Source organism: Haliaeetus leucocephalus, unplaced genomic scaffold, assembly GCF_000737465.1.
Source record: "Haliaeetus leucocephalus isolate CR32 unplaced genomic scaffold, Haliaeetus_leucocephalus-4.0 Scaffold656, whole genome shotgun sequence".
Taxonomy (NCBI): Eukaryota; Metazoa; Chordata; class Aves; order Accipitriformes; family Accipitridae; genus Haliaeetus; species Haliaeetus leucocephalus.
Window position 1 is genome coordinate 14,644,809 of NW_010973092.1, and position 12,588 is coordinate 14,657,396.

The 12,588-nt window shown below is 39.8% G+C and overlaps 2 protein-coding genes across 3 annotated transcripts in view; one reads left to right on the top strand and one right to left on the bottom strand.

Annotated features, from left to right (window-relative positions):
* The window catches only part of CCNG1 (cyclin G1), a 5,614-nt gene extending 287 nt beyond the window's left edge, over nucleotides 1–5,327 (top strand). Inside the window, exons 2-7 of one of the 2 annotated variants that reach the window (XM_010579126.1) lie at nucleotides 536–799; nucleotides 1,905–2,158; nucleotides 2,739–2,817; nucleotides 2,900–2,998; nucleotides 4,332–4,526; nucleotides 5,174–5,327. In XM_010579126.1, coding sequence (XP_010577428.1) covers nucleotides 536–799; nucleotides 1,905–2,158; nucleotides 2,739–2,817; nucleotides 2,900–2,998; nucleotides 4,332–4,523 — 888 coding nt within the window. In that variant the 3' untranslated portion in view covers nucleotides 4,524–4,526; nucleotides 5,174–5,327. The remainder of the gene's footprint in view (nucleotides 1–535; nucleotides 800–1,904; nucleotides 2,159–2,738; nucleotides 2,818–2,899; nucleotides 2,999–4,331; nucleotides 4,527–5,173) is intronic. The other variant, XM_010579127.1, reaches the window with a different exon arrangement.
* A 3,797-nt stretch (nucleotides 5,328–9,124) lies between these two features.
* NUDCD2 (NudC domain containing 2) overlaps nucleotides 9,125–12,588 on the bottom strand; it is a 3,927-nt gene continuing 463 nt past the window's right edge. The window contains exons 2-4 of the mRNA XM_010579125.1: nucleotides 11,854–11,902; nucleotides 10,409–10,560; nucleotides 9,125–9,462 (exon numbers count right to left, since the gene is read on the bottom strand). Coding sequence (XP_010577427.1) covers nucleotides 9,379–9,462; nucleotides 10,409–10,560; nucleotides 11,854–11,902 — 285 coding nt within the window. The 3' untranslated portion in view covers nucleotides 9,125–9,378. The remainder of the gene's footprint in view (nucleotides 9,463–10,408; nucleotides 10,561–11,853; nucleotides 11,903–12,588) is intronic.

Here is a 12,588-nt window from a genome sequence, read left to right on the forward strand (position 1 = left end):
GGGGGGCGGTCGGGCGGTCGGTGCGGGGCTTGTCGGGCGCCTTCGCCTGGGATTTACCCGGGGTCCGGCCGGCCCCGGCTGTGACGCCCCCGGGGCCGGTGCTGGCTCAGCCGCGGTGCCGGCCAGCCACCGAGGCGGGCGGCGTAGCTCCGGAGCTGGAGCTGGGGAGCGTTACTGCGGTGAGTAGGAGGGTGGCTGCACCCGCCCCAGCCGCCCGGCTGAGGGGCCCGGTGGGGCCCCGCTCGCTCCGAACGCGGGGGAGCTTCGCCGCCCGCGGAGCAGGCGGTGTGTGACTGTCTGTCCGGACACCGGCGCTGCGGGCCGGGCGCCGATAACCCGGTGTGTGCCCGAGCTGATGCGTCCGTTCCGAGCGTCACACGGGGGCTGCTCGCTGACAGAAGTACTTTGACTTACGAATGAGTAGTTTGCACACCTATGGAGAAAGGAAGGTTTCAATCTTTGCTTTAGAGGCAACTGTAACTTTGATTTTTCCCTTCTAGCAGTTTGATACACTTAGATTTGTTTCTGGTTACAGATGATCGAAACGCTTGTAACTACCGAAGCTCAGGAACTGCTGTACCAGCTCACGGCCCTGTTGGAACAGGAGTTAAGATGTCAGCCAAAGGCCTCTGGCCTGAGACTAATTGAATCTGCTCACGATAATGGCCTCCGAATGACTGCGAGGCTGCGAGACTTTGAAGTGAAAGACCTCCTCAGCTTAACTCAATTCTTTGGCTTCCATACAGAGACGTTTTCACTAGCTGTGAATTTCTTAGATAGATTCTTGTCAAAAATGAAGGTAAGGCTTTTTTTAAAGTATAAGCTCTCAGTATTAGCTTCTGCTCGTCGCAACCTTGTTCCTATTATAAGCTAGAACATCTTGGGTTTAGATGGCTAAAGGTTAAGCTCCTTCCAGAGATTCTGATTGTGCAAGAGCTAAAGAATGGATTTCCCTGTTCAGATTTTAGTATTGTTAAGAAAGCTGTTCCCTCTGGAGAAGAGAAGGAAGAGGGCATCGGTTTCAACTTGAGGATGCCCATAGGCTTGGAAATGCAGGCCGTATTAATGGGTTAGATCAAGACAGATTGTCTTGCTTGCTGCATGTATACAAGAACATCTTAAATTACTTCTTATTTTACTGCTGTTTCAACCTACCCATAAGCCTCATGTATATCAAGAGGCTTGACGCTGTTCAGCACTCAGAATCTGGTAAAAAATTTTGCTAGCACTCCATTCTAATGTGCATATGTGGCATGCTGACCTGGGTTGGTTTTAATAGTCTAACGAGACAGGATTGCCACTATACTATTTGGTCAAGAACAAAAGCTTGTTTTCCGTGTGTGTTAAAACAAAAATGAGAAAGCTAGATGGAGCGGATAGGAAAATGATGATTTGAAAGACTTCCAAATCCAAAATAAGCAGTAAAAATGGGGACTGTAATGCCTATGGAATAAAATAAGGCAGTTTCTATATATGTATGTACATATGTAAGCGTGTGTGTGTGTATATATAAAAGAGTAAGAAAAAAAAAAACAAATTTTTTTTTGCATAAGCCATATGTACAACACTTTAAGTCCTAAAAGCTTCTGATTGGGCTATTATAGAACCTCATTAAGAAACCAGTTCTACCTCAATCAAAATATATTGTTCTGCAATCTCGCTTTTTAGATGAATGAGGCAGAACTTGTAGTGTATAATGGTCTTCTCATTCAGTTAAATAAAGATAAGAATTTAAGTAGATAAAAGACTGATTTCTTGATCTTCAAAATACAGAACAACCCTCCCCACACCCCATAATTTTTTCCTAAAATACACTGGTGCCTGTACAGTTTGGTACTTACATGTTGAAATGGCTGATCAAAGGCCTTTCTCTTTGAAAGTAACAACAATTTACTTTTGTTTAGGTACAGCCTAAACACTTGGGCTGTGTTGGACTCAGCTGCTTCTACTTGGCTGTGAAGGCATCAGAAGAAGAGAGAAATGTTCCCTTAGCCACTGACTTAATTCGAATAAGCCAGTATAGGTTCACTGTTTCCGATATGATGAGAATGGAAAAAATCATATTGGAGAAGCTGTCTTGGAAAGTCAAAGCTACAACAGCCTTCCAATTTCTACAACTATATCATTCGCTCATTCATGAGAATTTAAGCTGTGAAAGGTAAAATATCTAATATTTATTTTGCTATGACTGCATATGATCAGGAAGCCTATGTAGAAAAGTAAGCAGGGAAATTGCTTGACTTTCTATACTTAAAAAACCCACAAACTTTCTCCCTTACTGGTAAATGTCATAAATATGGATATCTATTGTTTCCTATTTTAATTTTAAATGTTTGCCTAAAGTGATCTGAAGAGTATTGCTCTCTGAGCTAAAAACAAAAAGTGCTTAATAATGATGGTATAATAAATCTCTGCTTACACTGCACTAAGTATTGCCTCATTGCAAAGATTTCAAAATCTGGCTTAGAAAGAGATTCCTTTCACTAGTAAGCATTAAAATTCCTTGTTGGTAAGCCTATTTTGACAATGCAACTCTCCCCAGTGTAACACAAGATTTATTTTTGGCATTAGGACTGCCAAAACTGAACACCTGTTTGACTGTAACCCTAGAACCTCTGGGACAAATGAGGCCTTTGTATAGATAATGGACATTCTCACTGCTTCTCTGAGTTCCCAGGGTGGTGCTGCCTTGATCAAGCTTGCGTTCTTCTACATTCATTCATCTGTTTTTATTATAGGAGAAAATACCTCAGTTTTGAGAGACTTGAGACCCAGCTCAAAGCATGTCACTGCAGAATCATGTTTTCAAAAGCCAAGGTAAACGTCTTGAAAGCTCAAAGACAATGAGACTACTGAAACTTAACAAAGCAGTGTTTAAAAACTTTTTCTCTCTCTCCAGCCTTCTGTCTTGGCACTGTCTATCATGGCACTAGAGATAGAAGAACAAAAACTACTGGAGTTGACAGAGGCATTGGAATTTCTGCAGTTGCATTCCAAGGTATGTATAGATAAAGTTTCAGGGGAGGAAGGAAGAAAAAATGCATGCAAGGGCCTATACAGTGGGGAAGGAGAAGGTCCATTGGCATACTGGTTTCTTTTGTGGCTTTGTTGAGTTGTGGGGTTTTTTTTCCATTTGGCTTGCCATCTTTGGCTTCCTATCTTATGTGAAGAAGCTAAAAGTACATCTATGAATGTGGTGGGTTGACCCTGGCTGGACACCAGGTGCCCATCAAAGCTGCTCTATCACTCCCCTCCTCAGCTGGACAGGGGAGAGAAAATATAAAGAAAGGCTTGTGGGTTGAGATAAGGACAGGGAGAGATCACTCACCAATTACTGTCACGGGCAAAACAGACTTGACTTGGGGAAAATTAATGTAATTTATTACCAATCAAACCAGAGTAGGGTAATGAGAAATAAAAACTAAATCTTAAAACACCTTTCCCCCACCCCTCCCTTCTTCCTGGGCTCAACTTCATTCCCAATTTTTTCTAACTCCAACCCTCCAGCAGCACAGTGCGACAGGGAATGGGGGTTACAGTCAATCTATCACATGTTATCTCTGCTGCTCCTTCCTCTTCAGGGAGGGGACTCCTCACACTCTTCCTCTGCTCCAGCATGGGGTCCCTCCCAAGGGAGACAGTCCTCCATGAACTTCTCCAGCCTGGGTCCCTCCCACAGGAGACAGTTCTCCATGAACTGCTCCAGCGTGGGTCCCTTCCACAGGCTGCAGTCCTTCAGGAACAGACTGCTCCAGCGTGGGTCTCCCACGGGGTCACAAGTCCTGCCAGGAGCCTGCTCCAGCGTGGGCTTCCCACGGGGTCACAGCCTCCTTCGGGCATCCACCTGCTCCAGCGTGGGGTCCTCCCTGGGCTGCAGGTGGATATCTGCTCCACTGTGGACCTCCATGGGCTGCAGGGGCACAGCCTGCCTCACCATGGTCTTCCTCCATGGGCTGCAGGGGAATCTCTGCTCTGGCGCCTGGCGCACCTCCTCCCCCTCCTTCTTCACTGACCGGGGGGCGGTCTGCAGGGTTGTTTCTCTTATGTGTTCTCACTCCTCTCTCTGGCTGCAGGTGCCATTGCACAGGGTCTTTTTTGCCCCTTCTTAAATCTATTATCCCAGAGGCGCTACCACCGCTGCTGATGGGCTTGGCCTTGGCCAGCGGCAGGTCCGTCTTAGAGCCGGCTGTCGGATGTAGGGGAAGCTTCTAGCAGCTTCTCACAGAAGCTACCCCTGTAGCCCCTCCAGCTACCAAACCCTTGCCATGCAAACCCAATGAAATAAGGATTTAATGAGTTTTTAACATATGAGATTCTGTCTTGCTATTTAGATAAACAACAGAGATTTGACCTTCTGGAAGGAACTGGTGTTAAAGTGCCTTACAGAATATTCCTCGAGCAAGTGTTCCAAACCAAATGTCCAGAAATTAAAATGGATTGTGTCTGGACGTACAGCACGGCAGCTTAAACATAGCTACTACAGAATAACACATCTTCCTACAATTCCAGAGACCAGCTCATAACCGGTAACTCCTTGAAAAATCAACTTCTGATAATGTAGAAGTAATTAGCTGTTAACTACCTCAAAGTTTCTTATTCTGTATAGGTAACCTCTTGAAGACATGTAACATAAACATAGTAGGCCTGTCATTTCTCGTGTTCATGCTTGAGCCAGTGCTGTATCTAAAGAATTGGCAACCTAATATATGAATGTTGGAGAAAGCTGATCCTCTGGTGTGCTGTGGGAGCAGATATGTGTTCTACAGACATTGGGACCTCATTCAAACTAAAATGTGGAGTAAAACTGGCAAAAAGTTAGAGAAAAAACTTGGCTTGTTCCTATCCTAAAAAGAATTGGCTAAGAGAAAACAGTTGCCTATTAGAATGAGTTTCTTGTAATTGTTCACTTAAAAGGAAGACAGCTTTATACAAGTAGAACTGTATAACTGTCTGTTTAGTATAGTCTAAAAACTGTAATTCAGTTATTCATATTACTGTTGTTTCACTCTGTAGAAATTGTGAAATACTTCCGTATCTAGACTTTAAGTCCAACAGCTACATATTTTCTGTAACAGCTGTCTTGCTGTTGTCTTGCTATATTAAAGTCTGATGCTTTGTTTGGCTCTTGTAAAAAGCCCTTCAGTTGACTGTTATTTTTATTTTTGTTTTACAGGAGTATAATAAAACGAGGAGAGAACCATCCTGTGACCTTGTTAACAGACACATGAATATCTGAGAAACAAAGTCTGAAACATGATCTTAATAATGAAGAACTCAACTCATGGAAAGAATATGTAACATTTCAGACTAAAGATCATTCCAGCAAATATGTTCTTTTCATGATGATTACAACAATATTCAGTGTCAGTTTTCAGTCTTATTTGTTAGACTGTTTACTGTTCAGTGAAATACCACAATACTGATGCAAGGAATTTTAACACCTTATAGTTTGTAGAGCAGCTTGTATAGTCTAACCTTGGTTTACTGTAATTGCAGGTGAATTATATATTTAATTTTTAAAAAATGGTTCACTTTCCAAAGATTACGTGGCACTAGGAAAACATCATGTGCAGTAGCACAGTGCTCCAGTGTCTCAATCAAACTAAAGACTAATCCTGCTCATTGCTGATGACAATAGCAAATGTCTGTCAGTCCACCTGACGGGCTGTTTGGGCAGTGTCACATGTCTGCATGTTCCTGCTGGGCAGGGCACTGGCCTTCTACCACAGAAACATTAAAAAGTAGGTGATGTGATACCCACTGAACATGTCAAGTTGCTAGAGCAGGAGGAAAGAGAAACCTTATTTCATTGCCTTATAAAAGGTAGGCAGTAACTTCAGTATTTTGTAGGTGTAGTTTACTGAGATTTACGAATTATTTCATGGAGTGTAAAAACCTCATGATACCTAATAAGGGCCTTGGGAAAGTACTGGGTCACCTGCCCCAAATCTGACATCAGTTTTCCAAAGTTTCGCTGTACAAGAGGTAAATGTTGATTATGAACAGGTGCATTTTTACAGGCACAGTAGGAGCAGGGCTAATGTCCCATCTTGGCCTGTATGTAGGAGCAGTCTAGTTGAGAAACACTGAAGAGTGCTTCAACTCTCATCTCTTTAATAGTAAGCTTTGTAAAATACAACTGTTTTTTTCTGAAGACCAGATCAGTGCTTGAGGCATATCATGCTTCTGGTGCTAACAAGGAAGTGAATAATAAGAACGTGTTATTGTATGTAAGCTGAATAGAGGTGTTGGGGGGAATGTTGCTAATGACCTCTTCAATTCTGCGTCACTGTGGAGCAGAGGCTGTTAGCAATAGGCTGTTAATAACTGATTGCCATATGAACTGACTCTTTAGAGTAATAGCTGAGGGGGAAACCACTCTTTGCATATCTCAAACTAGTTAAACCTTTCACAGAAGACTTTGTACCAAAGCTCTATACGGGACAAATCAAGCCTTTTCATGAACTCATGGGAGTGACTGCACCGCAAAACATGTAATTGGGTTTTGCATCTGCCAGTGCTATCTGCATTGTGCTGGCCTGTGAAAAGCTTACAAATGATTTGGACAAAGGTGTGGTCAGCTGGGAGAGATGGAGAAGATTTAATGTGCAATTCTAGTTGTCATGTCTCAATATTTAAGATATGTACCTTTCAATTAAACATTGAAATGTGCTTAACTGAGTAACTTTTTTCCCGTTTGTTATAAAACATCTTAGTAGGAAGCCTATCAAGTGACTTAGAACAGTACCTGGAAAATTTCCAGGCAGGAGGTGAGAGATTATGGAGATTTTTTTCAATTTTTTTTTCTTTTTTTCTTAAGAGGTTGAGGCTGCATGGGAAAGACTAGAGAACCAACAGGAAACCAACACAAGGTGCTTGATTAAAATTATTTCAACTTTACCCACTATTACTCTAAATCCTTTGAGATGAAAAAGTGTCAAGATTGAAAAGACTGACTTAAGTAGCTTAGACCGTTCAAATTTGACTTCAACCCTCTTCCATTATTTATCTAGCAGTCATATCACCTGTTTCTATACATTGCAGTAAATACATGGATTATGCTTGTTTAAGAAAATCTGCCACTCGGATTTCTAATCCCAAGATTTGAGATTTTGCAGTAAACTGAGCATCCCAGTTTGACTAGGTATAAATTTAACTATACATTTCAATGCTGTGGCATCACTCTGAGCTGATCTTGAACCAGATACATGAAGAAATGCCAGCAGACTGTCCTCCACTCATTTACACAGCAGAGTTAGCACTCCAAATAAGTGCAGAGGATTATTTCCTATAGAGTGGGTTGCTCTTGATACTATATCACATACCCCAATTTATGCATCTGTCAAATAGTTGTTGCTGTCTAAGAAGCAAGGGATTGAATCCCAGTGAGACTGTTGTGAGATGGAACACAGACCACCATTTGTTGAAATACAGACTAAGAACTGAATAGATACTAATTAAGGAAAGTCATAGCATCAATATCTTTTTATTTTCATCTAGATTCTTCAAAAATTGGAGGTCTGTAACTTAGAGTCGATGATAGAAGTAGCTAACCAAGTAGTTCAAACCTTTCCTCTTAAAATAATTCAGGGCTGTGATGCCAAATACATCACAGTTGTCCTCTTTCTTTCACATCATTGGACTTAGCTGTAGGATGACTCTCATGCTACTTCATAAAGCAGGAAGTACGGGAATAAAGTTTAGCTTTGAAAGTGCATATAGTAAATGTAAATTCATGCACCAAAGTGTCAGATGCCATTCTAAACTTCTGCTATAAGCAAAAGACATACAAAACTGTTCTGTGCAAACCAACTGCTGTAACAAAAAATACTTTCACTGGACAGTACTTCAGCATTTTGATGCAACATTAACTGTTTTCTGTCTTCCCTCTGTCTTCAGTTACTTTTGCAGCAGTCTCGTTCATTTCTTAACTACACCATCCACCTTCTAGGATCATGGTAAAGACACAAAACTTCATAGCTATAAATCAGCATGTGATACCACACTACTTTTTCCTTTGTATAATAAGGCAAGTTCTCTAAAACCCAAGCACAGTGTATGGACTTACTTTACATTCTGTAAAGATGACGTGGGTAGGAAGAGCACACTTGATTGATTGATTATTTCAGGAGTATTACTGCTTGCTTGCACAACAAGAAAGCAGTGGCTGTAATTACAGTGAAAGCATTCTTCCTCAACTATTGCTTTATTCTTGCCATACGTTAACTGAAATAATGATAAAATTTTAGAAATAAGGTTCAGCAGTTTGATGGACAGCTACTGGCAATTTATCTCCAGTGAGACTTCTGCTTAGGACTTAAGTCTAGGCAGTAGTTTCAGTGTTCAGAATACAATAGGATTTGGCAATCATGTTTTCTTACTCTGTTAGTCTGTTTGACACAGGCTTCATCCTGTATAATGCTGTGGTTAGAGTGCTTCTCAGCTGCATCCTTAACAAGGAATAGAAAATTCCTGATACATAATTAGCACATGCAAAATATTATATCATGCAATAGCTAAGTTTAAAATGTGGCTACTAAATTGAAAACTCTTATCTATAAAAATCCACAGCTTCGTAGATGCACTATCAACAACTTGTGCTATATGTTGGTAATGAATAGATGCAACATACCATTTCCTACTTATGGACTTCCTATTTCTCCCAAAAGTCATTATATTCTCTTACTTTCAAAATCTTAAATATGTATACTGAAAGGCTGTATTACGTTAACACATAAAATTATTTATATCCAGACTTTCACCTGACCTTTCAGTTTTCTAGTATGGTTTACCTGGTAGCAAGCATTAATCATTAGTGCTATATTTGACAGCACAGTGGATTGCAAAACCTTATTTGAGGCAAGATGCAGTAGTTTCTTTTTTTAAATCACTGTTTTAGAAGGATATTTATGAGCTCTCAGAGGGCTGCTACAGAGGGAAATTGTAACTGTAGCCATCCTAATATCCTTCCTGTTACAAGTTAAGAGAAAATATTAAGTATCTTGCATATAACATCTGTTCTTCAACAGTGAATAAGACGCTTTTGCATAAAGACAAGTGGTATATTTGTAACTGACCAGTTTACTATGGTGTTTCTAAAAAAACCGAAACAAACCCAACATTCTGCTTAAAGATGTTAGTTTTTTGTGTACACCTTTCTCTATAGTTTGTCCCTTAGTATTAGAAAGTTATCGCAGCTTATAAATCAGCTGTTAACACTTTGTCTTCATTATACTGGAAGAGATCTTCTTTCTCTTCACTGAAGTAATTATTTGATGACAATCCATTGAAGAGATCACTGAAGTCTTCACCAGTTACATGATTCTAGACTTTGAGTGTAATGTGCAATTCCTCTCAAGGAACACATATAAAAACAGTTTACTTTTCAAGACTAGAAAAGTCTGGTCCTCCTTTGCTGTAGTTTCCAGAAATTTCTGCCCCGCTGAAGTCAAATCCAGGGTTCTGGTAGAAGTAAGAGAAAAGTTTAATAGAAAGATTATTCGTAATAAAAATGTTTAAAAACAAACAAACAACAAACGAAAAGTCCAAAACTGTTTCTGTTAATATTCTGCCAATGTAACAAGGACGTGTAATGTTCAACTTGTCATCCATTTGTCATGGCACTGGAATTCTTGGAAAATGCATCAACAAATAACCCTTGAATTGTCATAGTTTGGTTGCCTACTGCTGAAGTGATTTTGTAATGCTGTTCTCAATTTGGCAAGCAGTTAGATCTCCCACTAAAGAAATAGTAAGGAAAGTTTTAAGAACAATTTCTGGCTTCTGGTGTCCCTTGAAATCACTATTTGAAAATATAAGTACCTGCCATGCTGGATAACAAGTTTCATAAAAATGATGTTCTTTGTTGCAGTATGGAGTGTGCTGATTCAGCTGTTAAGTTGTAATTCTACAACTCTGCAGACATGCATAGAAATAGTTGTGTGCTAAAGGTGTACCAAAACAATTTAAGCAACTTTATTAAAAGGGCAAGGAAAATATTTTCCAGCCAACTACTCTACATCATCTGATATTATAAACAAAACATATTCAATAGAACTTGATGTTAGAATTTTGTTGTAAATATGGGTATGCCATAATTCCAGATAATAACAGAAATTGTGTGTAGCCTAATTTAAGTGAAAAGTTGTTAGTAATATGCAACAAACCCTAAACCAGCAGTACCCCCCCCCAACTCATCTTAAATTTTTACAAAACCTTCAGACAGACTACAGACAGAATAACCTCTTGAAAGTACACTGATAAAGCCTCATAAGCATTCTATATATATTGAACTACAGCATATGTTTCCATGGCACTGGACAGCAGAACAATTTTGCTCAGCTTTCATGGCCGTAGCCTCTGTGTGCAAACACAAAATACAAGGAATAATTATGATCCTTTAACTTGCCTCTCTTTGGAATCGCTCCAGTGTAAGTTTCCTCTGCATCTGGTCCTGCACCCAAGGATCAGCAGCATATTCATCTTCTAACAGAGACGTCCAACAATTTCCAGCATCTCGATTTGTCTTCATTAGAACAATTCGTATCAGCTTCCTGTCTTCTGTTGAATGAAACCAGACACATAAAACAACCATTAAACTCAGTCCTATCTGCTAGTCTTTTTTTGTTGTTTTGGTGAATTCACCCTTAACAAGCATTTTTTTGGCAAAGTAATATAAAGTCTTAATGCCAGTGCCAACAGGGTTATTGATAAATAAACAAACATTAACAAAAAGCAGAAGGGCTGAAGCAAAGATAGCCTATACAGCCACCTCTCCCCTTTCTGGCCTGTAAAATGCTGAAGCTGTTTTCAGGGATTAAAACACAGTTCATAAGTACTTCTACTACAAACAAAAACTAACCTTTTAGAGAGGTTCACAACAGAGAAAAGGTTTAATCCATTAATATATACATCTCAGCTAAGGCAATAATGAAGGATTTGAGGCAAGGCTTTACAGAGAGTTATTACCAACAAAAGCCAGCATTAAGTTTTAGCAACATATGGAGGTATAATCAATTTATTTAAACACAGACAGTATGCCTATAGACAATATATTGGAAGTACATTTCAAAGTTAATATGTAGGATTTTTAGTTCTATTTAATTGAATAAATACAGCATCATAAAGTGCATTTTGAAGATTATTCGCATACTGGAAAAGAGTAGGCTTCACTTCACAATGTTTGTTTACACTTCTAGTTTTCATGTTTAAGTTATTAAATTATTACTCAATATTTAGAATAAATATTGAATGGAAACCAAAATCCATCATAGGAAAACATTAAGTGAGAGGCACTGTACACAAATATGATTGTCAAACCCCAAAATATTCTCAACACTTCACAATATTTATGATGTAATGATCAGAGAAGCTTTTTTTGCTCATTATCTGTAGGTATCTCAGTGTGATTTTTAGATTGACTTTTGATTCTCTTGGACTGTAGGTCTTGTCACACATCCCAAAAACATAATGTTATGACGTCACCCATCCCCCCAAAATAATGCATGAGAGGAGAAAAAACAAGAAAAGCAACAGTATGGCACAGACCACGTAACTGTACCATAACTGTCTAGCTTTAACAAGGGTGTGCAAAAACTTCTCGCTATACAGAAGTGTTTGTAATCCATTGACGACTACCTTCCAAGACACAGCATTTTTTCCGTGAATTTTAATCTCTAGGGCTTTTGTACTACCTCAGTTCCTTAATCTAGCAATAATGATTGTCTTTTTTACAAAGCTACGTACAGGGAAGCAAGTAATCCTTCCCATTAAAAGAAGGAGGTAAACTCTTCTGCAGCATACTTTGAGAAGTTCTACTGCCCTCATAATGTCATTTCAGATGTAGGTTATTACCTAACGTCCATGTTCCTTCATCAGTTATTGTGGAGTCAAAAAGTTTACCCTGCAAAAGACATGTACAATATTACAAACCAGGAAAACCTGTTCAGTATCCAGCTCATATTGACTTGTGAAGTTTTACTCCCAACTTACCGTCTTGTTTTCTACTGAAAATGAATAGAGTGATCTGGCCCTCCAAGTACAGACTTGCACATAGACTATCAAAGAATTATTTTTTGTAACACAACTTACTTTTTTTTTTTTTTTAAATGAAGCATTTAATACAGTAAAAATACCTGTCTCTGTTCCACTACATCAATTCACTGAAAGGGCTTGTGTTTCTCAGAGGGTAATGCCATTTTTAACAGACTTGCCATGAAAATGCCATGTCTCTGCCAAGGGTAACGTACAGCTATGGCACAATGTATACATGTTACACTACGAAGAATTGTTCGTTACCAATGTGAAAGTAAATCTGCTTTTGATCTGGGTTTTTTTGCTTTCAGCGGTGAGCGAAGCCATGCACTTCAACACCGCCCAAGTCTCTGCAAAAGAGGAATGCAAATCCACCTGAACGTGTCGCCTCTGTTTTTCCCATCGTCTTTGAAAGATCGTCCAGCTCGACAGAACCGTTTCGGGCGAGTTCCACGTTTAATTTAGCAAAATCCAGATATTTACAGGAGAAGGAGAAAGAGCGGCGGAGGGGTATTCCGATCTCCTCGGGACGCAGCGGGGCTCCCTGCGGCCCGC